Source organism: Pholcus phalangioides, unplaced genomic scaffold (genome assembly GCF_987345545.1).
Source record: "Pholcus phalangioides strain wild (caught in Gottingen) unplaced genomic scaffold, Ppha-v1.0 ptg000031l_1, whole genome shotgun sequence".
NCBI lineage: Eukaryota > Metazoa > Arthropoda > Arachnida > Araneae > Pholcidae > Pholcus > Pholcus phalangioides.
The window spans coordinates 388,314-415,759 of NW_028301621.1; the positions used below are offsets into that span (position 1 = coordinate 388,314).

A 27,446-nucleotide genomic window follows, 5' to 3' on the forward strand; every position below is an offset into this window, starting at 1 on the left:
AAAAATGCTTCAATGCAGTTTTGCTTCCAGGCCAACTTTCAGTTTGGTGTAGAAATAAAAAATAATTTAAATAAAAAGCTGTGTTACTGATTCTATGAGAGGTCCATACATTTGGCAGTGGGTAAATTGAGAATTTCAATTCAAGCTACAACTGATGATTTAAAACGGTTTTAATTGCATTAATATTCCTCATTGGTGCCTCATTTCACTAAAATTTACTTTACCGGAAATGGTAGAGGGAAATGTGTTTAGGTAATTTTTCTTGTTTTATAGTTATTTAAAAATATTTTAGAGCATAAATGTATTTTTATGGAGCATTTTCAAGCAGTTTTTAGGTCATAAAAATCCTAGCCCTAGTCATTACGCCCCCCCCCCAAAAAACTTATTTTTCTCACTTTAAATATCAATAATTGATTTCCCGCTTAATCAACATGTGGCATTTCTCTTAGATAACGATTTGGTTTTTTTTTACTCGCAGGTCTGGTTCCAGAACCGCCGGGCCAAATACAGAAAGCAAGAGAAGCAACTGCAGAAAGCTCTCGCTGCTCCGTCTGTACTGCCGACGTGCAACGGTGCTATGATGAGGAACATATATCCCGCAGCCACCAGAGGGTACCAGTACCCGCCACCGAACGCCATCAACAGCATGACCAGGTACCAGCCGATGGCCTCGTCATACCCACCGATGGCAGCCGCAGGCCAGCCGTTCTCGATGGCGGGTCACGCGAATGCCGCGAACATGGCGGCCGCCGGAATGGCCGCCATAAGGCAAGACGCGGCCGCCGACGCCGACGAATGGTACAACAAGGGTTTCCCGGCTCTCCGGATGAACGCCCAGCATCATCCGAACCTCACGGCACCCGCGGCAGCCGCAGCCGCCATGTTGCAGTACCAGACGTAACAACCTCGCAAAAAAAAAAAAAATTGCTTTTTTAACGAAAAAAATTAATAATAATAATCGTGTCATTTTTAAGTGTGTAATTATATGTAATGAACGGACATCACAGCTGCTGTCGTTATGAAACTCGGATTCCATTCATAGATGGACTTCGAGGCTAGATTGATGATCCTCCCTTTGTAAATAATTATTCGTTTGTTCCGCTGATTCCATTCGGTGAGAAATACCCTCGGAGACATTGATGTACATCTTTTACGCCATTTTATTTCCATTTCTGTAAATATACGAAAGAACTGGGAACGTGGAGAAACCGAAACAATCGACTTCTTTGTCTTGTAAATAATTTTCTGACAGAAAAAATAAGCTCTGTGACATCGAGTCGATTTCGAATTCGCGAAGTCGCCACGTGGCTTTTCTTGTGCCGAATGTTGAAAATACGCAAAAATATGAAATCTTCATCAAACACTTCTTATTTTCTTATAGCATATTATTATTATTATTATTGGTAATAAGTTAGAGCAAAGTTATAACAAAGCATCTTGATTGGAACTCGCCTATTGAGTTTCAGGAAGTTGTCATATTCTTTTCTGAAACTTAAATGGGGGGGAGGGGTGAGCAAAGGCAACATATTTTGGTGTATAGGCAGATCCGCGCGATGCATTTCTGCACATAAGAATTCTTGCACAAAAACATAGGCCCTTCTTGGCTTTCTTTCTCTATTTTTCTTTCTCTCTGTTCCTCCCTTTTTTTCTTCTCCACTATAAATACGAAAAATGACCAAAGCTGTAAAATAGGGCTGTTGTCACCGTTATGTAAAATTATAATTGTTTGTTGTTGTTTTGTGTGTGTGTTCTTTTTTTTGTTTTTTGTTTTTTTGTGGGAGATACAAAATGTTAGATTTTAAATTCAATTTATAGCCCTCAATAAAAAATAACAGCTAATAAAATTTGTGCTTTTCTTTTTTAACAAAATCAACTCATGTGACTTGACTTCCTTTCGTGTTACCTATCTTGGAAGTTACATAAATATATGCAACTTTATACAGGGTGCGTTACGTTCACTCAACGGAATTAAAGGTCCAGTTACGAAAGGGTGTCAACGTCACGTTATACGAGTTGGTTGGGTAAAATCCGAGCTCAGTGTTTACGCGGGATATTTGAATCAGAGTTGATTAGGTCAAATCGATGAAATTAGTCCTGTAATATTTAATTGAAAATCCTTCAATATATGAATCAAATCCTTGAATTTTTTCGTCATTTTATACAACCAAATTTAGTATTACTTAATCAAAAAGGAGTATTGCTAACTATTATCAACGTTATGTAGCAGCTGTTTCCACATTTTGGAGCAATATTCTTCAAATTTTCTTCGACAATATCACTGTTTTACGTTCTCTTGACCTGCATTCATTATTATTTTTTTATAAGTTTCAGTTCTTTCTTTTACGTTACTTAAAGTTCAAAAAAATTGGTTCTTCAAGGATTTCAACCGTTGATATCTCAGTGGATTTTCCTCCAAAATGTTTTACAGATTGAATTTTATTTCGACATTAGAAATAACTATAGAATTTTTATTCTTTTTGGGTACTCTTCGTGAAATACCCTTCATTTTATGTGTTGTGTATATTTTTGCAACCGGCCTTTATCCCCTTTTTTTTAATAAACGTTAGATAAACATTCGTTCCCGAAGATAGAAAATGGAAACTTTTAGAAAAAAAAAGGGTTTGATGAAGAAGATCTGAGTCTCGATTCTAATCGTTCACTGAGGAAATGCAATCGATCATTTATTGACTTGATGATTTTCGTTTTTGTTCATCCTCACATTGATTGAAATTTACTTTATTACCTCCAACTTATACGGTCCAAATGAAAACCACGACTGAAAGGAATCTAAATGTAAATGTCGATGGCGTTCTTGGAAAATTTTCTTACCGAGACAAAATCAATGATGTAAAATCAATAAAGGCGAATAAAGTTTATGCTTGTCTATCATTGATTGTTGTTGATGTTTTCTTTTCCGTATCCAAAAGATGCTTCACAAAAGATGGGGAAGAACTTTGTGTAGGACACACTGAAATATCTTTTTTTTGTCATAGAATGTATGCTCAAAAACGAAGACATTTGTCGGAAGGTGTACCCCCGATCTATCATAGTTCTTCTATTTATTCATGTGGAGACGGCTTAAGACAGAAGGTTCTTAACCTATGGGTATTGACTCAAATTTAGGTAGCACAGGCTCCCGAAGTGGGTTTCACAAATTCAGTTACACCCTGGGGTTCTTTAGCTATGAAACGCGACCCAAAATTAATTTGCAGGGGCTTCCAAGAGGGATAGTACAAATTCACTTACACTCCTGTTATAAATGCACGTGTTTCACTTATTTGAAAAAACAAACAAATTTATGTGTCGCGAGTTCGATTATGTTGATTTCGGGTCGCGACGAAAAAAGATTAAGAAACACTGGCTTAAGATCAATCTATAAGAACAGGAACACCCCCTGATCCTCTGCCCTTTCTTGAAATTTGTGAGAAATCGTCTCCAGAATTTCGCTTCTCAAAGGTTTCACGTAACAGTGAAAGAGAGCAAATTACCACTTTTTGACAAAATTTTTAATTAAACAATTTTTCAAATAGATCTCGTTTGGCTAACTCTTTACAAATCTGGTGATAAGTTTGCCAATATAGTGGGGGAAGCTAACACGTAGTAATAAGGTTATAACAACACACTACATGGAGAGGAAAACGCACCAATCGTGCTTGACTTGGCCTCTAACGGGATTGAATATTTCGGTTCATTTTCAAAAAGCTGCAATCCTCTGTTGGGGGAGAAATTTACTTTCGTTGGCGTGTAACTAACCGTTATAAAATTGGCATGTCACCAAAATTCAAAAAAATTATAACTCCCGAAGTATTTGTCCGATCCTGAAAAACGGAGGAAACACTTTTTCCATATTAGTTTTTCACAAACAATCGCGTGTGTAATTATTAAACGGTCAATAATATCCACCCTGTAGCCTATATATCGCAATATACGAATCAGAACTGGGAAAAGCACGAATATTCATTAATTGCCGAGTTGTTCAAAACTCCGTTAATAGTTGAAAATTCATATTTCACGTAATAATTAACAAAAACAACAACGAAATACGCCTAACAAGCAAGGCACACGTGAAATGATTATGATGAATAATTAACAAATTATGATGAATAATTAACAAATTATGATGAATAATTAACAAATTATGATGAATAATTAACAAATTATGATGAATAATTAACAAATTATGATGAATAATTAACAAATTATGATGAATAATTACCAAAAATTATTTTATATTAATGTATAATTTTTTTTCCACACCCAAAAAAGTTAATTCTCTATGATTCTCTCCCATCAAAACGTATTCCATTTTATCCATTTTGATGTAAACATGTCTTTAAAATCGATGCCGGGTATGGAGCGGCAATCGCGTCCAAATAAGCGACAGTTTTAGTAGAATTAATTTAAAACTTCAAAAATAGACATAGCACTGCCATCTTCGTTTCATTTTAAAGAAAAAAAATTAATATTTGTGCTAATACCAGTTTGGGGCTGTTCAAGTATTACGTCATCATCGATGGGGGAAGGTGGTTTCGATTTGCTGACTTTTGATGACAAGGGGGGAGGGGAGGGGGTTCGGATAATGCTTACGTCATCAACCACCCTTTATGAAAAATATGAGTTGGATTCAGAGGGGCAGAGCTGATGACGACATTTTGCTGACGGGGGGAGGAGGGGGTCAGCGTTTTGCTGGCTTTTGCTGACAAGGGGGGAAGGGGGTCAAAAATGGCTAAAAATTTGCTTACGTAATACTTGAACAGCCCCTTTTATATTTTTAACAGCCTAACATCAGAAACTGTGCACTCGTAAAAAGTGAACCAATCATATTAAAGTTTTCGGATTCGACATGTGTCTATGAACGGGATCATAACTCAGAAACTACTTACTCAATCCCAGTGAACCAAATGTTGTTTTGAAGAGGAGTATATGCGCTATAACACATTTTGAGCATTGAGTTTGTATCTTCAACACGTAAAAAGATACAAGCCTGTAAATTTAAAAAAGTATAAACGTTTCTGGATTTTTACAAAACATCACGATATATGAGTGCATAATACAACCAAAATAAGAAAAATCGCCACGATTGCGTAGAACACAAAATTACAAAGAGAATGACACCAAACGCGCTGGACCCGAATCCAACGCGTAGTACTGCTGCAAATATAGGGCACGCATGCGCGCTCGGGCAACTCTGGCAGCATCTGACGGGGCTGGAAGATGTATGGCTGTGGATTTCGTTGCTGATGAAATGGAGGACAGTGCAATGGAGTTCGAGCCAGACCCATTGGACCCCCTTGACATTCCCAATGCTGTGGCGGGCGCCCGAAATTCAACTTGCACCGAGGTCGACAACTACTTTAAAAAGTTGGAGAACGTTCGCTTAAATTTTACGAGAAACCGATCCCCACGAGAACCAATGAAATGCAGTCAATATAAAAAGTAGGAAGCCGAGCCTCAATGAAACCTTTTTTTTCACAACTCTCATTTTACACTGCAGAGTCATGCTTTCTCAGGCCTCCATTCTATTTTGCATATCTTTGTGGATTTTGTTCTCGGTCCTCCATTACTGTTTGCGGTCATAGACGACCACTTCTGCGGGCCTGTGAGAAAAACCGCATTCGTTCCGATTCTTAGAAGTGATGGGTTCGCACTTCAACTTCAGTGCACACTTTGTTAACGCGTGTCTATCAACGACTACTGGCTTGCTGTCACAACAACGACAATTTCAAATCGCTTAGCGCTATTTCATGCTCTCTTACATCCCTTTTTAAACACATTCTACCCAATTATTAGTTTGGAAGTTCGTATCCTCATGCATTCCTTATTTCTGTCTATCATCAACCATTCTCCCCCTCCTTAGTAGCTGAGAAACCAACTTCAGATCGATCTTCATTTTAATATGGATACGGAACCTTCATTTAGGTGAAATTTTGTTCCCATGATCCCCATCACAGCATTATATACTACAAAAAATTTAATTTCAATTTATTATACAAGATTGACGTTTTCACGAAAATAATCGAGGCAGCGTCGGCACAGCGTATTCTTTTCTTTAATGGATGTAAATGGTTTCTGTTAGCATATTTGTAATTAAAATAACATATCGACATAGTTATTTATTTAAATTGAGTGAATTTTTTAATCAGCTAAAACGGTTAATCGAGGGGTGAAATATACAGTTCACCTTCAGTTTAATGTTGTCTATAACAGATAAAATCTTGCTCAGCAAAGTTGAATAATTTTTGCCTTGAATTTGTATAATTTCCATTCCCCTCTTTTTTTTTTTTTTCTTTTTTTTTTTTTTGGTGTGATTTTATATGAATCTCTAAATAAGTAAAATTTCAGCAGCTCTCTAAAAAAGACAACAACAAGAAATCAACTCTTCCTAGAAAAAAAAGTATTCTACTTAGCAAAATATAGCAATATTTTGTATTGAAATGACACAAAATGATATACTTTCTAAAATACTAAAAAAACACTAAAGAGAATAAATTGGTATAATGAGGTTTCTTTTCTACCATGTATATTCAAATACAAGGTGGATATTATCAACACGCCCAATAATTGCACACGTGATTCCTTGTGAAAACAAATACAGAAAACTGTTTTCCGTTTTAGAATCGGACGAATATTAAGGGAGTTATAACGTTTTGAAATTTTGTGACGTGGCAGTTTTCTAACGATGAGTTACACGCCAAACATCCAAAGAAAAACAATTCCCCATGCAGCGGGTTGCCGCTAATTGAAAATGAACTGAAATATTATGCCCCGAGTCAAGTTCAATTATTTTCTTTTACGATTGGCGCTTTTCTCTTCGTGTAGGGTGATGTTAACCTTGTTATTACGTGCTATACCCCCCCCCCCTTCACCCTAATATATTGGTAAATTTATCACCAGATATGCAACGTGTTAGAGAAACGAGATCTATTGAAAAAAAAAATGTTTTCCCACATCACAAACACTTTTTTTGCCAAAAATGCGGTAATTTTCTTTCCTTTACTGTTAAGTCAAATTTTTAGAGGGAAAGGGCGAGGGAAAAAACTGGTTTGCACAGCTTTAGCTTCCTTGATTACTTCTCAGAGTTACGGCGTTGCTATCAGCTTAAAAACGCCAAGTTATACGTTTGGTGCACGTTCGACAGGATTCGAAAGCGGCGGCATCAATTTTTAATGCGTTTAATTACTCCACAATTATTGGTCAAGAGTGAAAAAACTGAAAACACTGTTCCATAGTAATTTTCACAAGCAATCACGTGTGTAATTATTGGGCGGTCGATAGTATCTATCCTGTAGGTACGGAACCTGACAACGTTGACTTCATCGTTGACTTTAATTTACTGACTTGAACAACGTTGAAACAACATCGTACAATAGTGGCGGGTTTTGCTCACGAATGAAGGCTGATATGAGGAATATTTTTTATGATTAACAGTTTTGCTCAAAGATAAAGTGCCACCTATCAGGAATAATTAGAACTACTTAGATTTCAAATTAAAAAAAATTTATAACCTATTTTAAACTGAAGAACCAAAAAAACTGGTACAGGCATGCGTATGCAAATAAAGAGATATGAAACCAATCAGAGTACGGCACTGCAGTCGGCAACGCCTATAAACACAACAAGTATCTGGCATATAATTGTTAGATCGGTTACTGCTGCTACAATGGCAGGTAATCGAGATTTTAGTGTGTTTGAACGTGGTGTTATAGTCGGCGCACGAGAGATGGGACATAGCATTTCCGAGGTAGCGATGAAATTTGGATTTTCACGTACGACCATTTCACGAGTGTACCGTGAATATCGGGAATCCGGTAAAAAATTAAATCTACGACATCGCTGCGGCCGGAAAAAGATCATGCAAGAACGGACCAACGAGAATCATTAAACGTGACAGACGTGCAACCCTTCCGCAAATTGCTGCAGATTTAAATGCTGGGCCATCAACAAGTGTCAGCGTGCGAGCCATTCAACGAAACATCATCGATATGGGCTTTCGGAGCCGAAGTGTACCCTTGATGACTACACGACACAAAGCTTTACGCCTCGCCTGGGCCCGACAACACCGACATTGGACTGTTGAGGACTGGAAACACGTTGCTTGGTCTGACGAGTCTCGGTTCCAATTGCTTCGAGCTAATGGACGTGTACAGGTATGGAGAAAACCTCATGAATCCATGGACCCTACATGTCAACAGGGGACTGTTCAAGCTGGTGGAGGCTCTGTGATGGTATGGGGCATGTGCAGTTGGCGTGATATGGGACCCCTGATACGTCTAGATAAGACTCTGACAGTTGACAGGTACGTAAGCATCCTGTCTGATCACCTGCACCTATTCATGTCCATTGTGCATTCCGACGGACTTGGACAATTTCAGCAGGACAATGTGACACCCCACACGTCCAGAATTGCTACAAAGTGGCTCCAGGAACACTTCTGACTTTAGACACTTCCGCTGGCCACCTAAATCCCCAGACATGAACATTATTGAACATATCTGGGATGCCTTGCAACGTGCTGTTCAGAAGAGATCTCCACCCCCTCTTACTCCTACGGATTTATGGACAGCCCTGCAGGATTCATGGTGACAATTACCTCCAGCACTACTCCAGACATTAGTCGAGTCCATGCCACGTCGTGTTGCGGCACTTCTGCTGGCTCGCGGGGGCCCTAGACGGTATAAGGCAGGTTACCAGTTTTTTTGGCTCTTCAGTGTATATTCCCGTGCATTAGACATGAAAGTTTGCGAAATTTCATCGTTTCTTTCTGAACCCCTCGAATGTTTTTGAAGTAATTTCAAGTTATGGAAGTTGTATATGGAAAAAATACAAAACGCCGCCCCTATATACGATACTGCCAATTTATATTGTCTTTGCATTTTCTCTCTGTAATTATCTCGCTTTGTGGAATACTTTGTGTTGTTTTTTTTTGCCAACAATTGTTAAAAACTAACGACCAAAACAATAAAAACCGATTCATTGATTGTTTGTAACTCGAATTAGCAAACGATAGAAAATAAACTTCCGCCGCCGCAAAGTGATGAAGTGACCTCAAGATGGTTTCTTCATTACTTATCTTGAATTTAAATAAAGAGCAAATATTACAAAATATAGAAGAGGAGGAAAAAAGAAATAATAATGAAAAAATTTATATTAATCCAAACGAAGAGAACGTTTTTAATCATTTTCGGACATTTCACAGCCGAAAGAATTTCAAAAAATTTTATACAATACAGTATTTACTTCTTTTTATTTATTTTTTTATTCCAGAAAAATATTTGATAATAATGTGAATAAAGACAAATAAATAATCTTAGCCTGCATAAGTAGAGAAAATTTTGCTCATGTGTGTTCTTTAACGTATTTTTGTTTTCAGAATTATTCGTGTTTCGTTTTCTACTGGTGCTGCCATCTGCCTTTTATACTTTGAAGTGAGGATGGTGAGAGCCTAAATTTTCATGTTATGTAAGTATTGTGTTGAAGGCCTGCTTTACTTCAAACCAAACTCAGGTCTATCACCATGGGCAATTTACTACCTAGTAAGTTGCGCCGGAATTGTAAGTGTGTGTACCTAACAGCCTGAGTATGTATCTAGTGTTGTGTGTGTTTGATTTTTCATTGCAGCCATATATATTTCAGGAGTGAAGTGTAGCGACTGAATATTTGTACTGTTTGTAGGACTGTTGCTCTCTGTGGCGAGACTTTTTAACGGGAAGATCAGCTCGCATTTGCGCCTCGAAGTTGGGAACCACAGAAAACCAACTTCAGCCGACCACCGCTGTGGCAACTATGGGGCTTGTGAAGGCCTGCCTGCTCTCTGCGGAGATAAAATCTGCGAATAATGAGCACGAGTTGACAGTTCCACCCAGAGAAAGATTTACGATATTTCCGCCTGTGGGCTACAGGAGTTTTGCCGCCCTTCTCCAATTCTAGTCTAATTTTATTGACCACTCATTCCTCGAATTCACTGCCTTGTGCAACGCTCACTTGGGCTCTCACTTCTGTAAATACACACAATATCTATACACCACTGATCACTCACATGCTTGCACACTGTTTTGATCACTCACATGCTTGCACATTGTTTTGGTCACTGGAATGCTTGGATACTGTTTTGGTCAGTCATAACTTGCACACTACTTTACTCACTCTCTCGTGATCATACACTTTTTTTTCACTGACGTACTTGCACACTGTTTCGGTCACTCACTTGCTTGCAAACTTTCTAGTTCACTCTTTTGGACGCTCACATGCTCACACATTGGGTGGTATTAATAAAAAGAAAGAAAACCTTTTACTTGTAAAAAAAAGGAAGTAAATCCTTTCTCCGATATTAATACAAAAAGCAAAACCTTTTACTTTTTCAGTAAAAGAAAATCCTTCTTCAGTTGACCTTTTCCTCGAGACTGAAGTCAATGGTTGATAATTTGGCTTATATCCCCTAAGGGACAGAGCCTGGGTCATATCTGGTCTTAAAGTGGTTATTAATAAAAATCACCTGTTACTTACGAGAGCAAATCCTTCAGAAATGATGAGGCTATTCAGTGTCAGACCCATCTATGAAGAAAAAGGTTTTTCTGCGTTTTCTTTCATTAAATTAATTCTTTCATTCTGTTACAATATTGCAATAAAATATGTAAAAAAAGCCACAGCATGTATACATAATACAGTGCAGTATGTACATTCCACTTACGAAAATACTATGTTATGGCCAAAATCTACATTTATTTTTTACTGCATGCAGCAAAATAAGCTCACTTGCACGCCCATGGAGAAATCAAGTGAAATTGTGCAATAAAATTTAGAATAAGATTTAAAAAAATCAATCTCATGGAAAATGAGATTGAGCCACCATGTGAAAAAATAAAACACAATGGTAAGCAAAGTGTTGCTAATGATGGTGCTAGTTAACCATCGAGTCTTCCTTATCTTTTAACCATCTGTTTTATACCCTTTCTTCTGCGAGCATCATATGTCAAGGTCATTGACAACGACGGATTCAACGACGGATTTTGTCCATTTCTTTGGAAAAAACAACAAAAAAAAGGAAGATGCCGAGCCAAGAGAGAGTTCAGTTGTTGTAATGGATTGAATGATATTTACCGGTCGTTAGGGGCCGTTCAAGTATTACATCAGCAACTTTCAGCCATTTTTAACCCCCCCCCCCCCGTCAGCAAAATTTCGTCAGCACTGCCCCTCTACCTCATAACGCATATTGGTGGGATCAGAAACGTACGCGGGGGGCCATAGGTGGATCGTGCGCCTCCCCCAGACGAAAAAAAATATTTTTTTAATGTAAAGAAACATTTTAAAAAATTAAAATTTCGAAAGAAAATGCCTTTACATGTTATTATAATCGATTTCTGTTAATTTTAATGCTATTTGAAGGGTAAGAACTCAAAATTTCTCTTTAAGAAATTCATTGCGACCCACCCTTTAAGCCATACATGGTAAACCCTTGAACCGCAGACCAAATGTGACCCTGAAGGTTATCTGATGTGGCTTGCCCCCTCAAGCCCAATTTTGTAAAAATGAACTGAGCGGCACATTTACAGACCGCTTAAATGACCCGTGGCACAATTCCAGAGTATTTAAGTGGCCCGTGGCACATTCAAAAATCACTTAAGTAACCCGCGACACAGTTCTAGAACACTTAAACGATCCGTAGCACATTTAGAGGTCCCTTGAGTGGCGTGTGGTACAATTTTAGAGCATTTAAGCGGCTCCCCAGTGCGGTTCCACATCACTCAAGTTACCCGCGGAACATTCCCAGATTACTTCAGCGGCTCGGACACATTTCCAGAGCACTTAAGCAGGTCAAACACATTTCCTAAGCACTTGAAGGACCCGTGAAACATTTTGAGACCGCTGAAGTGGCTCTGTAAGAGGTTTATCATTAGGGAGAATGTAAGTTGAGGTGCCCACAAAATAGCGAAAGATTTTTCTCGTTTTTGTCGCACCGAGTAAGATGACATTAAGAATGTTTCATATTTTCATAAAGGGTGGTTGATGACGTAATCATCAGCATCATCCAAACTCCCCTCCCCCTTGTCATCAAAAGCCAACAAATCGGAAACTCCATCCCCGCCATCATCGATGCTGGCGTAATACTTGAATGACCTCTTACATCGGAGAGAATGGAACATGACGGAAATATAGAAATATTTGTGAGACCTGTCGTACCCCGTTTCAGAGAAACCAAGCGAAAAACGTTTCGTTATTAAACACTCATAAAAATATCCGAAAGATACCGTCTTTCGTTTATTCGTAGCTTGAAGTATCTTGACAAATTCTTTATGAACGTTTCCCAACAAATCATCACCGAATTATAATCGATTCCACAATCATTCAATTTTTTCCCCAACTCAATGTTCAAACAAAATCATTGAATTTCTGCATTTCATGTAGCCCTGACTGACTGACTGACTGAGGTAGATACATTTTCTCAGGAGTCTTTAAGACTCCCATAAGCTTGATGCTCTTTGATGCTGCTCCGTACGAGCTGGATGAAGAAGTTAAGAAACTGTTTGTATGTGATAGTTGAGTGTGTGAGTGTACGTGTATAAGAGGCGTGTCAATAAAAGATAATAAAATTGACAGCCCAAGCTGTACTCAAAGAGTCAGTATACGTCAAATTAATCGAGATCATACCAGAAAAAATGAATCCGGTAAGCTGTGGCTTACTTATCACAGAAATTTGAAATTTGTAGAGCTATGTCCGCGCGAAGGAGGTGAAGTATCAAAATTCAAGAACGCATTTCATATGCTATTACAAAATCAGTCAATTATCTCAGCAAATAATTGACAAAAAAGTGGAATACTGCACCTAATGGTTACAACAGAGTATATATGTTCATTCTAAAGAATTGCGTGATTAAATACAATATATATGTACATGTGGATACAAGATTAAATGCGATAAATATGGGTAGGCGTTCAGTATATATGCAACACTATGCCTCCAATCAATGAAGAGTGTTATGAAGGGTTCATTCGAAATTTCTTTCAACTGTGCATCTCTACCCGAGAAACAAACGCAGTTGTCTTTTGACACAAAGTATGAACTGGATTAAAATATTTAATACACATGATACATACTGTACAAATTCTCTAACACGTTCAAAAAAAGACTGCTTCCATTCGAGCCGAAAGCATCGTTTCAACTATATCTTGTACACTACAGACAGAGAGAGAGAAAAAAGCAAAAACAAAACACAGAGGGAGAGGGGTTTCGTTAATGATGCCACAATCGTCTGGGTGAAATCTGACACCACAAAATATATGAGAAAAACATCTTCACTCTCCCACGCACATACACTCATACACTGATTCGCGACATCCTCCCACCTTGAGTTTATGCCAATTAAACTCAATATTCTCAGATCAAAATAAACAATATACTAATTGCATAAAATTTTCACAAAAATATTCAGATATATCACAATACTTACCAAAATAAATGATAAAGAGTTTTCTCGAAGCATAATGACATAAACTCTCAAAAAAATATAAAAAATTCCGAATAGCATATTAAAATATCAAAATCATTAAGAAAAAATCATCACAAAGTACGCAATAAAATTTAACTATAACTCAAACGTTCAGAAGCAGTCACTTTTCTTCCGCTTTTTGTTCGCAAAACTGGATCCGGGGGCGATTGTTCTTCCAGTTTATGTTCGATCTCCATAAAATCCTCCGTAAATCCTCTGAATCGGTCTCAGAAGTTCACCAGTGCCCGTTTTCACTCGAACAAGTCTAGTGTGGCCATCTTTCCCTGGAATCAGATCTATCACACCAGCCAAGGACCAGTATGAACGTTTTCTGTCACTTTCTACGAGAACAACATCACCAACAGAGAGAGACTTGAATTTTCCTCTACGGAACGTTTGTTGACGCAACTGACCCAGATATTCTGAACGAAATCTTTGTCTTAGCAATTCTCGCAACTTCTGTCGGTATAAGGCTCTTTTATTCAACTCTTTGGTATTCACAGCATCCAGGTCCACGACGCTTGATGATCGTATGTCCATCAGGAACATCGATGGTGTCAACGGTGCCAGATCTTCAACATCTTCTGTCACATACGTAAGAGGTCTGTCATTGACAACAGACTCACAATCACAGAGTGCTGTGATCAGCTCTTCGTAGGATAGAGATGCTCGTCCTAATACTCTTCTTAGGATGCGTTTTACCATTTGGATCAACCGCTCTTACCATCCTCCCCACCAAGCAGCAGTAGGAGGATTAAATTTCTAACTAATCCTTTGAATAGCCACTCAGAGATCTCATCCCAGTTAATGCTTGAGAATGCCTTATTCGCTGCAACGAAATTTGTTCCATTGTCCGCATAGATTGTGGATGGTCTTCCCCTCCTAGCAATGAAACGTCGCAAGCTTTGGAGAAAGGCTTCAGTTAATAGTGATGTCACAAGCTGTAAGTGTACAACTCGGTACACTGCACATGTATATAACACGATCCATGATTTCTGGCCCTCTTTCAGATACAATGGACCGGCCAGATCAACTCCCACTATCTGAAATATTGCTACGTCTTGCACTCTGTTTTCCAGCAAGGCTATAGGAACAGACTCTGCTTTACGTGCATTGAACCTCTTGCATGTCACACAACGTTGAACAACAAACCGAACCGTTTTCCTTGCTTTTATGATCCAATATTCTTCACGTAAACTGCTCATCAAGAGAGAAACTCCGGCATGTAGAAGTTCCTTATGTTTCCACGAAATCAGGGTATGCACAACTGGATGATCCGAAGGCAGAAGGACTGGATATCTGAAATTTTTGGTGTCTTTTCTGTACATAACTGGCGTTTTTATTCTGATTATACCAAATTCATCAACGACTGGCCTCAATACACGTACTTTTTCATCATCGAAACCCTTGAATGCTTCCTTCTGAATTAGTATAATAAGCATTCTCTCTGCGCGCTGCATTTCAAAACAGTTGATGTCCAACACTTTCGAAACATCCAATTTTTTCAAATTATTGATGAACCTTAGGATCCAAGCCAGCATTCGTACTATTTTCAAGTACGATGAAAAATACCTGTAATACCAGTTATCTGGTTTCGAACTTTCATTATGTGCAATCAATACACCTTTTCGCTTTTCAGAATTGACAACTTCTTCATCTGGCAATTCGACTACCCGTTGCCAAGTAGACTCGGGCTCACTCAACCATGCTGGTCCCTCCCACCATCTTAGATTTAACAGATGTTCAACCGAACAACCTCTTGAGGGAAGGTCAGCAGGATTTTGTTTTCCAGCGATATGCCTCCATTCGTTTATATGAGTCAACTTTCTTATTTCAAGTACACGATTATAAACGAATACACCCCAGTGTACATCTCTTTGGATCCAACTTAAAGCAGTTGTCGAGTCACTCCAATAGTAAACCTTCAGTTCCGGTATGTCCATGTCAGAAATAACGGCGCTGCCTAATCTCGCCGCAATACAACATGCGAAAAGTTCTAAGCGAGGAATTGTTATGCTCTTCAACGGAGCAACTCTGGTACGTGATTGAACGAAATTCACTGAAACACTGTCCGTTGTTTCGATTCTCAAAAAAATGCAAGTAGAATAAGCATATTTGTTGCGTCACAAAATATGTGAATACTGACTTCCTTGTCAGTAAATCGACCTAGATTCACCCATCGCGGCATTCTAATAGTAGGAATCAATCGTACGCCTTTTACCCATTTCCAAAATTGTTTAGCCAAATGGTCGGGTAAATTTTCATCCCACTTCAACTCTAGCTTCCAGCACTCTTGTAAAATTAACTTAGGAAGCAAAGTGACCGGTGAAGTAAATCCAATGGGATCGAATACTCTATTTGCCAATGAAAGCAAAACTCGTTTCGTAGCTACAATTTTCTTGAATTGCGTGATTAAATACAATATATATGTACATGTGGATACAAGATTAAATGCGATAAATATGGGTAGGCGTTCAGTATATATGCAACACTATGCCTCCAATCAATGAAGAGTGTTATGAAGGGTTCATTCGAAATTTCTTTCAACTGTGCATCTCTACCCGAGAAACAAACGCAGTTGTCTTTTGACACAAAGTATGAACTGGATTAAAATATTATTTAATACACATGATACATACTGTACAAATTCTCTAACACGTTCAAAAAAAGACTGCTTCCATTCGAGCCGAAAGCATCGTTTCAACTATATCTTGTACACTACAGACAGAGAGAGAGAAAAAAGCAAAAACAAAACACAGAGGGAGAGGGGTTTCGTTAATGATGCCACAATCGTCTGGGTGAAATCTGACACCACAAAATATATGAGAAAAACATCTTCTCTCTCCCACGCACATACACTCATACACTGATTCGCGACAGAGAGAATTAGAACTATTTACACTTTTTACAAAACTTAATCAATTCACTGACCCATATCCAGGCCAGTATGTTCTTAGGTCGAAGAAATCTCAATATCTCTCCCGCAGGATAGGGCGAGATGTCTCTTATGTGCTGATATTCTGATGTTTCAGCTCTATAGAAATATCCTCTACATAGTTTGACCAAGTAGTCATGTATGGTTTCAATGTTCAAATCCTTTATTATGTCAAGATTTCTGATATACCATTGTGCCACGGTATATCGCCGAAGTATTTTACTTTGCTGCACTTGTAATTGTTTGATGACAGAGGGTTTCGCTGTGGAAAAGCATGGTGCTGCATAGCACATAATCATGTAGCCCTAAAATTCCTGGTAATGTATTAGTTCAAATCTACTTTGAAAGGCCGGTTAAAATAGCGCCTGCAAGTTTCCTAATTTGGTTTTGTTCTGCCATCTATCGGCTGTTTAAGGAAGCTCAGGCCATTTAATTCATCGGTAGATGGCAGCATAAATAAATTATCTCGATCAAGATCTTGCTCAAATGAGAGCTAAAAAATAACTATATTTCATTCAAAAAATCAGATATTCGGATCACAAAGTCAGTGTTACCTCGACTAACGAAGATAATTCTTTCCGGAATTTCATTCAGAAGCTATCGTTAACTGAAACGCTACTTTCCATGGATCTCCATAGTATTCGTTCTAGGAACTGCTAAAAATTTCAAAGAACTTTCATAAAACACTAAGAAGCACCATAAAAAAATAGAAACTTACCAAAAAACTGTCAGAGACAACTTCACAATTGGATGAAGGAGAATTTAAAGGAAGATGAAAGACTGAATAAATCTTTCATTTTACATGCGTAAGCTACATATTGCACCGGATAATTTTTCACAAGACTTCGAGATTGCAAAACAAGAAGCGGTTCGACGGACAAACACAGATTTATTTATAGAACAGCAATTTACACGTATTTACAAGCTAACCAGAGAGCTAACAACTTTCCTTCCTCGTAATGTTTAAACACAACTGACTGTTCAACGAATCTCGCTATTCGAGTCTCTGAGCCTGCCATCTTGTGAGCGCTACGGTATTTATAACCCCGGAGAAACTTCGAGAAAAAGAACATTCCACAAAATTCTATTTTACAGTTTCCTAGTCGGCCGTACGGCGGGGTTGAACCAATGTCTGGAAGGGCGGGACTTTCTGGAATGTTCTCAGCAATAGCATCCCTCTCCGTTAACCGAAACCGGCATCAACTGATTTCGATATTTCTGTGAGCCATCGAACAAATCGCGCCATCTATCGCCTACAGATCGTAACATTGCCCCTCTCAGAATTGTTCGTCCCGACAATTCAGTTCGGCGGGTTGCATTCACTGCGGTAACACCCAGTCTGTTGAAGTGGACCACCTTGCACTTCGAAGATGGCGTTTTCTGGATCCGAGCTACGACGTCGTTCAGGCTCTTCAAGACTCCCGGGGCCTTCCCATGACGTCTGAAGTTTCGGGCACAGTCCTTTCCGGCGCTTCGGGTTCCAGTTGAAGTCATGAGTCGTGGCCCTCACATCGTAGCGGTTCTTCATCTTTTCGGAAACGACGTTGATCCTGTGTCTGGCGATTCGATGCATGTCCGCGAGGTGCTCCTGGAGTCCCTGGACGTGTTCTTTCGGTGAAAGAGCAGCATCTCTCGGTCGCCGAAACATCAGATCACCTGGCTTGCGAAGGTCCTCTCTCATCAGCGATGGCGAGTATCCGGTGCTCTCCTAGGCGGTCTTCGGCAACGGTCGAATTCTTTCCAATAGCGCTTCGACGTTGCGGCGGTGAAGGCGGTTCTGGGTGCGCCTCGGATGTCCTTTGAGGGCGGCGCAGGTGTCGCAATCCTTGCACCACTCTTTCACATCGGTCCTGGATTTGTCCCAACAGAATCGTTCACGGACCTTCTGGAGAGTCTTAATCATGCCGAAATGTGTATCGGTCAGGCTTTCGTGCAATTCTTTCAGCACATCTTTCACACGGCTCCTTGGCAGGACGAGTTGCCACCGGAACGTCTTTCTATTATCCGACTCCCATCTGCGGTACAGCACGCCATCTCTCATCTCCAGAGAGTCCCATAGCGCCCAGTATCTCTTGGTCGTCGGACTGGAAGAGGGCACGCCTTGCCATGTCGGTTTACTACCGATGGATTCCTTCAACTCCATGATCGGTCGTATGTCGGGATCTTCTAGCTGGGCCTTCCAAGTATTCTTGTCGCTCCTAGGATCGTCACTTGAGATGTTATCCGTCTCACTATAGGGTTCACCGGTCCGCACTTCTCTTCTGCCTTGGGGCAACGACGACGGTTCTGTGGACCCGGCCCTCTCGTCAGGGCGTCGGCATTTCCATGCGCTTTCTCTTTAGGAGGCTGGATCGTCCTCTTCATGCCATCTGACCCTCGTGAGAGCACAGTTCCGGTCCTGCCATTGGTCTTCTCTGCATCGGCGATGCACTCATTTTCCGCTCCGGGAATGTCCATCACTTTCCTTGGAGGTACTTCATTGCGACCACATCCGAGCAAGGCGATTCGTTCCTTCGACGTGTCAACTGGTCGTTCATCATGTCCAAGGAAAATTCGTGTTCAATCAAGAAGTCCACTCCGATGATGCATGGATCCTGTATGTCTGCCACGAAGACGGTGTGGCGGTAGGTGACCGTGGAAAACTTCACTGAGACTTCCAATTTTCCGCGCACAGTCATTTTCTCTCCCGTGACTGTCTGCAGCGTCAACGATGGTGGTACGTAGAGAAGTCGTTGCTGGAATTTCTGAGCCAGACGGTGCTCACGGTGGCTCCGGTGTCGATGACCATCCTGCACGGCAGTCCATCAATCTCGCCTCTCACGTGGACCCCGTGGTCTCCTCCGTGCATCTGTGAGACGTGGTACACTCTGCATGGCGCATCTTCCATACCGGTCGCTGCAACTGAGCATACGCTCCGCAGGTAGCCTTTTCGTGGTGTTTCCTGGTTCCTAACGACTTGTCTTTCTCGGTCCCACGATCGTTTTTGGCACTCTTCAGATCTTTCAGCTCTCTGACGGCAGCAATGGAGGTGGTGACATCTGTCACGACTGCCTTCGTGGCCTCTAACTTCATGGCTTCAATGCTTGATTTCATCTGGCCCATCAAAGAGATCAGTTGGTTCAGCTGTTCTCGCATCTCGTCCATGTCCATCCTTCTCGTCTTCATGCAAATCTTGAATCATCCCACTTCTGACACCAAATTGTACTGGATAATTTTCCACAAGACTTCGAGGTTGCAAAACAAGAAGCGGTTCGACGGACAAACACAGATTTATTTACAAAACAGCAATTTACACGTATTTACAAGCTAACCAGAGAGCTAACAACTTTCCTTTCTCGTAATGTTTAAACACAACTGACTGTTCAACGAATCTCTCTATTCGAGTCTCTCTGAGCCTGCCATCTTGTGAGCGCCACGGTATTTATAACCTCGGAGAAACTTTGAGAAAAAGAACATTCCACAAAATTCTATTTTACAGTTTCCTACCTTTACAGTATTCGGCCGTACGGCGGGGTTGAACCAATGTCTGGAAGGGCGGGACTTTCTGGAATGTTCTCACCAATATCATCGCAAGTTCACCATATCTACAGACAAAATGTTCGAGAGTCCAGATTCTGCGCCCTGATTGGGCGAAACGAAGGTTGCTGGAGCGCTGCCTGTTTGGCTACTTTCCCTTTGCTTGGCTGGTCTCTCTTTCCATGTTGTGTCATTCTTTAAAGTGATGGTAACTCGTGGAAAATTTCCCATATTCGTGGGAAAAATTAGCCAAAATTTGGCCAAGTGGAAAATTTCTTAGCATTTAAGGGAAATTTTGAGAGTTCATCCAGCAAAAGAATTTTTTGAAAAAATAAAAAATATTAGTGTAGTACTTTTGTAATGTACTTTTCTATTGTAAAATACTTGACTAATTTTCACCGGTAGATGGCAACACATTTTTTGGAATGAAAAAATTTAGTCAAAAGGTAAATTTTTGCGGGAAATTTTGCTGGGAGAGGTTACCATCACGTTCTTTATACATTTCTCTCGGCAAATTTCTCGCTTTATTTTTCCCCTTTTCGATTTTTATCGAAATTTTTAAATTTTTAAAAATTTTTAATCTCACGCCTAATTTTATTAATTTAACAAAAGGCGCTTCTCAGGACCAAATCACATTGATCGCAATGGAGGATCTTCCCAGTAATTACTGTTGTAAAGTAATCAGAAATGACGAGGAGAGAAAAATCGTTGTTTTTAGAGTAAAAGATGTGAGAAACTAAGAATCCGCTATGGTAAGTACTCTCTGTATAGACATTCCGTTATACCAGAGGTCTTCAACGTGTGGCCCGCTGATCATTTTCTGAAAATAGTTGAAAACATTGCAAAACGATTTATCCCAGAGAATTAATTGAAGAATAATTTCGAAATCAATGAAAAAAGTAATTTCAGAATTCATGCAAGAAGAAATAAATACTGTAATTTCGGAATTTATAAAAGCAATTATTCTAGAATAAGTGAAGGAAATAGTTCTAAAATAAATGAAAGAAATAATTCTAGGAATGAATGAAAGAAATCTAAAATTTAGTTAAGAAATTATTCCAAAACTAATCTAAAATTCAGAATTAATGATAGAGATAATTCCAAAATTGATGAGAATCCTGAATTATTAGAATAAATAATTCCAGAATAGATTCAGAAATAAAAAATTTCCTATGTGAACCTCAAGACAATCACCCACAGCAGCGGTTCTCAACCGGTGCTCCGCGGAGCCCTAAGGGCTCCATGTGAACTCCCAGGGTCCCCGCGGCCGCTCGAGGAAAATAAAAAAACAACAGTAAATTTGAAAAAAAATAATTAATATTTCTGAACAATAATAATTCTAAAAATAAGTTAGTAACTTTGATGAATAAATAAAAAGTGGGCCTTCGGGGCCATAGGCCTCCGCCATAGAAATTATATCCTGGGAAGAGCCTCTCCGTGGGTCAAAAAAACGTTGAGAACCGCTGACCCACATGATTGAAACACTTCTGACACCATGGAGAAGTGATCAGCCCAGTTTCCCAAACTTTAAATTTTTTCCTCCTTGTCAACCAATAACTTCTGAGGGGGTGATGAAATGGTCCAGAGGAGCGAAGGTTGTAACGAGATGCCTTTGAATTTCCCTATAGATTAATGATTTAAAACTCATCTCACCTATTGCTTGCTAGCACCCAAGAGTGCTGTTCAACAGCCCAATTGGAAATCACTTCAAGAATTAACATTATGCTGGGTGTAGTCAAAGCAAGGTCATTAAAGGGGTAGATTCAAAGCGTATTAATAATTATTCAAGCGTCTTTAATACGCTTTGGGTAGATTTCTCTTTCCCCGCAGAAAAAACTGGGATCTTTGGCGTCCCATCCCCCACAGTAAATTTGTTCTGCGAAAAATATAAAAAAGTTAAAAGAATCATCCTGAGCTCTGTCAGACCCACAATTGTGGGTGGACATGGGTCACCAGCATAGGCGGCGATAGACTTGAACATTCGGGGGAACACGATGACGTCAATTCATATATTATATATATATGCCTACGGCTGGGATCTCAGGGTCGCAAGCACGGCCCTCACATGGGCGGGGCTGACAGGGCTCTAGCTCTAGGGCCCGAGACAATTCTCATAATTTTTTTGCTTTTTCACGCTATAAATTAACTATAGAAGGACCCGTGGAAAGTCTGACCGGGGGCCGCAAAGGATCCCAGCCTAGGGAGCCCTGCTCCAGGATGTGAGGACCATGGCCTTGGGCAAAGCAGACATTAAATAACCCCTCAACTTGGGGGAGGGAATTTTTTTTTTGTCACATTATGTAATCTGCACTAATAAATCCGCGTGAACCGAATAGGACCATTTCCGGTCGGCAGAAACGTAAAAAAACTTAATTATGCTAGGTGTTTGTATTTTCCTAGCGTGGCGCATCTGTTCCATCGTTTGCATATCCACATATTTCTGCCTTTTTACACAATGAAGAAGGAAGAGAAAAAAATCGATGAGAAATGAAAAAAAAATTATTTCTTGAAATTAATATTCATATCACAAAAAATCCAATGAAAATGGGGGGGGGGGGCTTTTCTATTCAATATTTGCTATTCCTCTTCAAGTATTTTTTTCCCGTGGTATTTATGTTAGGATGTTTGCTAACGTTATTATTTTGTCGCCAACGATAAATGGCCAGGCCTGACCACCCTCTACTAAACTAGCCAATCAGGGAACAGAATACGAGCTTCCGAACATTTTGTCTGTAGATATCGTGAACATGCAATAGCATCCCTCTCCGATAAACCGAAACCGGCATCAACCAATTTCAATACTTCTGAGAGCCATCAAACAAATCGCGCCATCTATCGCCTACAGATCGTAACAATATTTATATCTACAGTATTAGTATACTATGCATAGCGTAGCTACATAGTATTTACATATGTAAGCTACGCTATGCAGTCGAGATCGTGTGTGAGCCATAATAGTGATAAAAAAAAGTGTGTGAGAGGTGGTGTGCTCTGCGTGATAAATAGCCAGCTGATTGCTGTCTCTCTCTCACACACACGATGATATCGTACAATACGATACTGGCATGACATGGAAATTCAAGTGTTTACCCCATCTCTTTATTTCAAAATAACACATAAACTCATTCTGGTATGTACCAATTAGTTAGAAATTTCGTCGAGGAATATGTACGAGGTCATGGCATGTATGGTTAAGTAATATTCTACCGCACACAAACTCCGATTATACATCGCCATACGGCAATTTCCAACCAGTGGAGGTGGGTGGGAAATGAAGGCGCCATCTATCGGTGCTCGCCCTCAGGTTAGATAGGTAAAGAATTCGTTTCTGATGTTCTTTGCCCGGATTAGAACCCGTGGACCTCGACGGTAATCTTCAAAGTGGAAGACGAGCATCTTACCTGTGCGCCACTCTGGCACAACTTGGTTAAGTAATAGTAGTAGAAGGAAAAGATGAGTTCCTAGAAAGAGTACAGACTGTTCAGTAAGTATTGTGGCCATGCGTCCCGAATTTCAAGGGGCAGTCATGGTTTTTTTCGATTTCTCAGTCTGTTCCGACTTTTTAGGAAAAATTGCAAGATTTTTCCCGTTTTTTCGTCGAAGTTCGCTTGAATTTGTTGTTTTCATCGAAAACGTTGATACAGGTGGTTTTGATAACTCAATAACTATGAGTTATCATTTTTAATGATTCATTCGACGCTCGATTTTACGAACCTCCAATTTACAAACACGCTCTTTTTTACGAACTCGTCCTTTCTAGCGAACAGCATACCATAGAGCTAATGTTAAAATCCGCTTCATTTTACGAACTCTCATTTCTATCAACTCTTTGTTTTACAAAAAAACAATTTCGGTTATTTTATTCTTCCAGCGTCACTGAGTTCTTTGTAATCAAAAGTAAACATCGATTTGGACGATTGAGAGAAAATGGAGGAAGAGAAGAAGGTATGGAGCGGAGGGACGGGGATGAGGGGGGGGGGCCCAACATAGAGTTTCTCGCGAAACCCTTGATGGTTACCAGGCTGATCCGTGGAACCCTTGATGATAATGAGGCTGTTCCGCGGAGAAACCGAAAAATCAAATAAATTTTTGATTATTTATCAAAAAAAATGTGTCTCTACTGCTGTCTCAACACATCGTAGCCCCAGGGCAAAATAAAAGAGAGCTTAGTCACCCCCTCTTAATCAGGAAAGTACGCAGAATCGACTTTTGGAGGGGTGTAAAATGCTTGGGGGAGGCACGAAAATTGTCTTCCCGAGAAATTTTGAGTTACCACCCTTCAAAAACCACTAAAATTAACAGAAATTGGTCAAAATAGCACGTAAAATAAATTTTCTTTCGATATTTTAATTTTTTCAAGGAAATATTGAACTTATTTTTAATTTTTGGTTGGCTTGGAGAGGGCACGATTCCCTTTTCTCCCCGCCCGCTTACGTCTCTGCTCTTAAGGTATCCGACTACGTTGAAAACATCCATTTTAGAAGAAAATGTAGATTTTAATTATTTTTTCATCAAAGCCTCATTTATTGCGACTACTACAACTAAACCAGACATACGCCTTGTCCATATTCCTCTACGGAACTTATAACGAATTGGTACATGTTGGAATGTGCGAATGTCGACCATCACAGTGTGTGGCTCATTTATTGCGACTCCAAAACAGGCCTTGTTTTCTTTGGCTTTAGATGATGACGCTCAGAATCGAAGTTGCGTACACTTTAGTTCTGCCTTTTTACATGCAAGTAATTCGTGAATAAAAACTTTAAACACGTTCAACGAAGAGTGCTATTTTTGACATTTTACTTAAGTTTGAAACACGATTTCCAAAAATCTATTCATTGTATCATTACGAAATTTTAATATGATATTTTGCTTAATATTGTCAAGGTTATGAACAAAAATATAAGGTCTATCACATATATTTATCTAATTACAGTGTTTTATATACAAAATGTGGAATGAAATTTAAAAAAATTCACACTTACAATAACAAATTTGGGTGTAACGTGTGAGCGTATCGTAAAATACTTTAAATTTTGGTTCGTGGCCTGCAAGATCACTTGCTGAAAGTGCTCTCGAAATAACAAAACATTTCAGTCACAGAATATTTTGCAATCGTGTTCGGAATATCGCATGAATTTTGCTTAAAATTTGACATAAAAACTACTTTTTGTAGGAAAAGACACGGGTAGTTCAAAATTTATTATCGTTTTTATCATTTTGGAACACTTTCGATCAAAAAATGTTATTAAAGTTCACTCAAGTTCTATTTTGAAGAAAATTGACAAGAAAGGTAGTCGGATATCTTAATATACATATTTGTTATCATAAATCATTGTGCCAGACCCCATATGAACCCATATTCAACTGGGGTAACGCTGGCTCGGCTTCAGCCCGAGATGATTTTCGTCATTTTTTTTAACAACTATAAATTCATAACAGAAAGGAGCCCTTGAGAGTCTGACCTAGTGGCCCTACTGCAGGATGTGGGGGGGGGGCATGAGTGTCCGTGCCGTGCCCGACTAAATTCATAGTGAGGAATCACGAAATTGGAGCCCTGCAGCCTATTGGGAGGCATATTTTCACGAAAGCAAGATATTTGATTATAACCATCACCAGAGACCGTCATGAGATATAGGTTAGTTTTACCCTACTGTAGTAGGATGAAATTTAAACTCGACACTGCCGTTTTGCAGTGCTGAGTCCTGGTGACAGAAGGGTATAGATTTCTTTAGCATAATTTACGAATTTACCTGGATACCCTTCGGGGTGGGTCAGGGGTGTACCGCAATGAGTCTAACCATCACCAGAATTAGAGCTCCCGTGCAAGAACTCTGACATATGGTTTAAGTGAAATAATCATGATGCTATATAATGTATATAATCATTGAATCATAAGGTATTCATCTGTGTTGTCGGTAAATATATCCTGAATATGAAATCAAGTATATATATCCTCAATGGTTTAAGTGACAAGACTGGCAGGGCACGAGCTCGAAGGCCTGGAACAAATCTCATTATTATTTGCTTTTCTTTTTTACACTATAAACTCAGTACAGATTGAGGCCCCCAGTACAGGTTGAGGCCCCCAACAAACATCTCGGTCAAGGGCACAGAGATGCACGCAAGAGAAGGAAAATTTCAATTCCTACACTAAATGTGCCCTCAAACTTTGTTTCCTTTCAGATGGGGAACACTGTCTTGCATTTCACCTGCACCGACCTATTTCTCTCCGGCCAGAATTTCGATATCTGTGCAGATTTACAAAATAACACGCTACCTTCTACAATATAGGAAATTTTTTTCTGTGCAGCAAAAAAACTCTAAAAACATAGAAGCATTCTCAGATTCTAAAAATCCATACTTTATAATTTTATTCACCATGAATAAAATGGTACCTTTCTTAGTCATTTTTGTCCATAACGAAAGAAAAGATAAAAATAAAAATTTTATCAGCCAAAAAAATGTTAAAAATATTAAAAAATGACATCTACGAGTATATATATATTGACAAACATCATCAAACTAGAACCCCTTCCGCCATCTATCAAATAAAAATCACAACTGTTATGGTTCAAATTGGTGATCGGTTTTCGATTGATGTGTTGTATGAAAAAACAATGCAGTATGATATTAGTAAATATTTTGTAAGCAACAATATTAATTAAAATGCTAAGTTTGCTGTGAAATTTTAACAGTTGCTATTTGTACATAGTAAAATGACGTTAGTAAATCTTGATAAGCATTGTGTTTACGTCCTCCACTTCAGCCTCGTCGTCGGGAAATGTTCGTCGCCATGAGTCTTCTGATTATGCAATTTCACTTTTGTTGGGCAGTCAGTGCGCTTGAAAATGTGTTTTTTGCCAGCCATCGTGCGGCATGGGACAAGGTATCTAATGCTTATATTTCATTAATTGAATATGAATGCACGCAGTGACGACGACGAGGCCCCTAACGAAACTAGTGTTAGACACGACCTAATAGTCGCCATACTAAAAACTCTCGACATGCATTCGTCCCGTACGAGACATGCAGAGATTAAATCGTCTTCAAGAGGCACGTGCAGTGGTAACAATTCTTTCTGTGAACTTATTGAACTGGGCTTTAGGCTCGTAAACTGTGAAGTTGATTATGACAAGTACGAAACTGAGGATGCTATGATATGGAAACTGGGTGAAGTGCTCTATGCCGAGGCATCATCTTGCGGTATATTTCGCAAAATCAGCCCTTCTCCCCGTCAATTATCTGATGACGATGCAAATAGCGTCAATGGAAAGGGAGGTCAGAAGAAAAAGAAGAGAGATAATGGCCCGAAGGACATTATTTGTGAGCCCATTACTGTAGAAAGGTGTGAGGTGCCCCAGGGTACCCTGTGTAATGATGATTCAAACGACTCCTCACTTATTAGTGCCTACGCTGTGGCCAGCGCATCGAAGGTCGATTTGACCAATGCTGTAACAGCAAGTAATGACGTAGTCGATCCAGCCAATGGACAAACAGCTACTTGTGAC

General features: G+C 39.5%; 2 protein-coding genes across 3 annotated transcripts in view; one reads left to right on the forward strand and one right to left on the reverse strand.

The window, feature by feature from the left end:
• LOC149066960 (uncharacterized) overlaps positions 1–2,876 on the forward strand; it is a 73,267-nt gene extending 70,391 nt beyond the window's left edge. For both annotated transcript variants that reach the window (XM_089252932.1, XM_089252933.1), the window contains exon 4: positions 479–2,876. In XM_089252932.1, the coding sequence (XP_089109058.1) occupies positions 479–901 (423 nt within the window). In that variant the 3' untranslated portion in view covers positions 902–2,876. The remainder of the gene's footprint in view (positions 1–478) is intronic.
• Positions 1–27,446, reverse strand: part of LOC149066961 (uncharacterized) — a 56,431-nt gene that overhangs the window by 811 nt on the left and 28,174 nt on the right. The window contains exon 2 of the mRNA XM_089252934.1: positions 4,884–4,984. Within this exon, the coding sequence (XP_089109060.1) occupies positions 4,884–4,984 (101 nt within the window). The remainder of the gene's footprint in view (positions 1–4,883; positions 4,985–27,446) is intronic.